Below are 4,670 nucleotides of genomic sequence, written 5' to 3'. Positions count from 1 at the left end.
GGAAAGAGTATGTTGTTGTTGGATGGAATTTGGCCACCTAACGCAATACAACAAAATTTTCAAAGCTTAAAAACCATTAATGAAACTGAGTAACACAGCCCTTCCAGATACTCTTGCTAGTTTATTTAAATTCATTCATTTTATAGCACAGCTATTTGCCTTGGTCTGAAGTGTCCATTCCCTGCATTTACATAAAAGTGTGTTAGGAAAAAGCTGGAACCTGACAGAAAGGATTCAGGTTGAACTGTCAGCTATGTGAGGCTCACATACCAGAAGCATACCAAATTGGCAACCATTCACATCCTTACACTGCATCAAAACTGTAACAGTGTTCATTAGTTGAAGCTGAAAAGTCTCAAGGCACTCAAATAGGTGGCATTATAAGTGCTTCAGCAGATTAGGTCACAGCATTTCCAACCCACTGCAAGCCGTGCTGCAGTGCAAAGATACCCAAGACCCTACAAACAACTTAGATGGGATTCTGAAAGTTGCAACTCAGTGACCTAGATTTCAGTTTAAGATAATGTAACGGCTTCCTAGGCAAGCAAATTACTCTAAGTTTGGTCTGTTCCGTCATGGCTTTGAGTGTCCAAGACAACTTTCACTCAGACCTAAAGGAACAGCTATGTATTCCTGAAAATTCTACTATGACTCTTCTGTACCTGTAGATGCCTTAAGACCTATGGAAATAACCTCACCTCCAGTGTTCCTACCAATATATACTACTTTCTGCACTGAGACTCGCAAAAAGGTTGCATTCCAGCTTTCCACTTGACATGTTTCATTATGAAATGGTAGGTGGAAAGAGACTAGTGGCCTCTGGAAACAGCTTTTCATAACATGTCACACAGGTCAGGCGTATAACTGACCCATCAGGACAAGATATTTACCAGCTTTGCTTGCAGTTTAATAATTTTCTTCCTCTGCACTGACTTTCCCTTCAGTAATGTCAGCATTATGTAAAAGTCCATCTTCTCTTATACAGCACTGAGGCCGTGACCCACTGCCTTAACAGAAGAAAGTCGAGTGAGTTGTAATGGTCCTTCTAATAGATGCTGCCCAGGGCTTGTGATTCTCTTTTTTACACTTTAGCTTCAGTATTTTCAGTCAGAACAGACTGAACAAATTGACTAGAAAGACCACTAAAGTATGTGCTTCACAGGGAGGTGCATTTGCTGAATGTTTGCAAAATCATCTGAGAATACCAGCAATTTCTTAGGCTGGGTCTTAGCCCAGTGAATGAACAGAGGAATTGAGCAAAAACATGTATCTCACTGTGTTCAAGGTAGAGATTTAGCTAGCCAATTACAGCTGCTCTCCACCGGTTTTACAGTTCCACAGATACTGGTCTGATCTGAAATGAATACCTTCCAGTACATCATTCTGGTGGTGAGAAAAGAGGAATGAAGAAAGTCTGGCTGAATCCAGTTTGAAAATCATACACATTGCTAGAACAGGAAAATAAATTTGTAACGATTTAATTATTTCTAACAGGAGAAACTCAGATTCTCTGTTGCTTTCTATCTCAGGCCATCATGTGCCTTCTAGATTGAAAAAAAGATTAAAAAATAAAACCAGATTTACAGCATTACTGAATTAAAATGATAGGATTTTGATTCTGCCATAGGTGTCTCACATAGTAAGACTATATTCCTGCATAAAAGGATCCTTGCAACTACTTCAATAAAAAACAATTTCAGACAAAACAGTTAGTAACTTTGGTTTGATCCTGACAGAGAGCTCCCAGACAGCCCAATCCCAGCATCACCCAGAGCTGTCTGAAAACTGATGCAGTTACAGGATGACAACATCTCTGAATGGCTACTATGGAAGTTACAGACCATCTTAACTTAAAAGAATTTCATTCATCCCTTCTTCTCCAAAGCCAAATGCTTAATACTGGCATCTGGATGTGGAGGCACAGGAATCTGGAAAATTCTGGGAACCAGAGGTCAGCTCACTGCCTGTGCACAGCCACTAAATTTTCCAGCACCCTGTCCAGGAAAGCACAGCAGAAACAAACCACCTTGATTCTTTTGGAGACAGGGTTCTTGCCCCACACACCATGTCAGAGGGGTCAAGAACCAGAAGCTTCTATCCCACAGTCACCACTTTGCAGAGTTTGCAAATTTGAGCTTTTGACAGCACCATGTTATATTTGAACTCCCTGGCACACAATGCATTACCAGTCTCTGCTCTCTACAAGCAACTCATCAAGTGATAAACCAGCCTGACGTCACAAAAGTGCACTGCTACAAGTGCAATATATTTCAGCAAAGAAATACACTATATCAATCACCATTACCATCTTGAACTGGACTCTTTGCTTAGGAAGTACTTGCTTGGCATAGCAAATAGATTCCACCTACTGACGTGCTAGCTCTCTGAACAGTGAATACCATGTACAGACACTGATGACATACGTGTTATCTCACCTCTAGGACAATATCAGCCACATCATGGAGACATAAGGTCAAGGTTCCCACTCGTGTCAAATTGGTTACATATGAGAAGGTTAGCAGGATGACTGCTACAATGTGATGTGTAAACATGACGCCAAAATCCTAGAGCAGTAAGAAGCAGGGAAAGAAAACAAAAACCAGTGAAGCAAACAGTGAGATTCAGTACTCTTATACAAAAATAGATGGATTTTTTTAAAACCCAGTATTATGGTTACGTTACATAAAGATCCTGCTACATAAGTGCATTAAATAACTTGCTATATATTTTACTTTGACTGAATAAAATAACTACTGTATGTTAACAAAATGCAAAAATATCATTGAAAGGCAGTCAACATCTACACTTCGCAGATCATAGTAATTTAACCTAATGAAGTAAACATTTGTGGCTGAAGGTATTTTGAAAAGGCGTATGTACATAAAAATCAAATCACACTGTAGTTTTTATACACCAGGCAACATACAATACACAAAATAATGCACCATTCACAAGAGTTCCAATAGCTATAAAGGAACGAGAAACACATTTCCACTGCACTAGGAGTTATCAGCAGTCACCTACCAGCACAACTGAGAGCTTTCAGAGAACTGGGAATTCCGGTTCCAGCTCTTTATTTGTTTGTTTTTAATGGAGCTGCTTTGTGTTCACACTGTAACAGGGCCAGAAAACTCTTCAAATGAGCTGGTGCAGCTCCTCCTACTCAGATCTAATCTGCTTCCCAAATGATGCACATTAGCAGGTCTCCAGATCAGTAACTCTGAGTTATTTGGCCAGCACGTAATTGTTACTACTGAAAAATACTGGGAGCCGTGAAGCTCCTGTAACATCACATTCCCAGATACATGCCAAGGGGCAGGTAAAGCACAGGGAACACCTGTCTGCCTGGCCTAGGCTCCCAGGCTGGTTATGGAGAGAACAGGACCCTCAGAGACGAAACTCTTCTCTGCAAGGCACCAATTCAGTCAAAAAGAAGTCTTGCTGGAGTTTGCTGAACTACCCACCCAGCTTTGAGAAAGTGGTATCAAATCCCTGAAGAAAAGAGCGGGCATTGTTTTACTGGGGATTTTTGACATGCATGAGGCGCAAACACTCTCTCAGCAGATCTAGTGACTCTCACACAGGGCTGTCTGAAGGAACGAGAGATCCAGGCAGTCAGAAGCAGCAGGTCCTCCAGGCAGCCTGCTTGCTGAGCATCTTGAGAGGTGGAATTTGGCTTTCTGAAAGCTTTCATGGGCCAGCCCTGCTGAGCTGTGGTAGTCTTCAGCTATATGGCACACAGCAGACAAACTGAAACTGAGACCCTGCAGTCTTTAGAGAGGCAGCACCTGGTTTGCAAGGAGACTGAAAGTACATGTGTTGGGCAGAATTGCCCTATGGAAAGTTCTGGTGAGCTCCCACTAACACAGGGTCAGCTCCAGAAAAGTGGCAGCTACAACTGCTGATTGCTCTCTCTCTCCAATACGGGGAAGAATAACTGCCTAGTATCACCAGCCCTCTCTCTGGGAATGCAGCAGGCATGTAGCAGGCACCACTGTTTTCAAGGACGTGCAGGGCCACTGCCTCTCGGAACCTGCTCTTGGCTTCACTGCAACGTACACATGGAATCTGTGGAAAAACCTGCAGCTTGACCAGTCTCACTAACTGAATTGGGACAAGACCTGCTTCCAGCAGGTCCATGCTTAATATTAAAAGCAGAGAACTGTATCCTAGTTTGGTATACACCCAACATTTCTCAGCCAAGTTATTTGGTCCCCAGCAGCGTGGAAAACAAACACACTCAGCAGTCATACCATTGCTTGAAATCCATTTTGTTAAAGCAGACTGAACAAAAAGATAATTAAAGGCTGTTTCCCTTTCTAAGAGTCTTAAAGGAAAGCAGGGGTATGGCACCTTAGTCATTTCAGTAACTACAAACCCACACACGGGGACCATTTCGCCTTCCATAATCAAACCTGCAAAGCATCTACCCTATTCACTGGGATTAGAAGTAAGCTACTAGCATTGCCATACGGCCATACCACAGCCTAGCTCTTCAGCTGCAAATGCTATGGGGTTGTTCTTTATTTTCCTTCTAACTGCAATTATGTTAGCACATAGACAGTTCAATCGGGGGAAGAAGCCAAGTAGAAGTTCTTTTCTGTTTTTATAGCTGACAGATTCATATTCTACAAATACGAGATTTCTAGTCCCTCTTGGGAACTCTTCAA

The 4,670-nt window shown here is 42.1% G+C and overlaps 1 protein-coding gene across 1 annotated transcript in view; it reads right to left on the bottom strand.

The window, feature by feature from the left end:
* Positions 1–4,670, bottom strand: part of CERS6 (ceramide synthase 6) — a 90,752-nt gene that overhangs the window by 20,210 nt on the left and 65,872 nt on the right. The window contains exon 7 of the mRNA XM_010131421.1: positions 2,436–2,564. Coding sequence (XP_010129723.1) covers positions 2,436–2,564 — 129 coding nt within the window. The remainder of the gene's footprint in view (positions 1–2,435; positions 2,565–4,670) is intronic.

Source organism: Buceros rhinoceros, unplaced genomic scaffold, assembly GCF_000710305.1.
Source record: "Buceros rhinoceros silvestris isolate BGI_N320 unplaced genomic scaffold, ASM71030v1 scaffold470, whole genome shotgun sequence".
NCBI classification, from domain to species: domain Eukaryota; kingdom Metazoa; phylum Chordata; class Aves; order Bucerotiformes; family Bucerotidae; genus Buceros; species Buceros rhinoceros.
The sequence above is the reverse complement of the archived record's forward strand: the minus strand, read 5'-3'. Positions and strand labels throughout refer to the sequence as shown.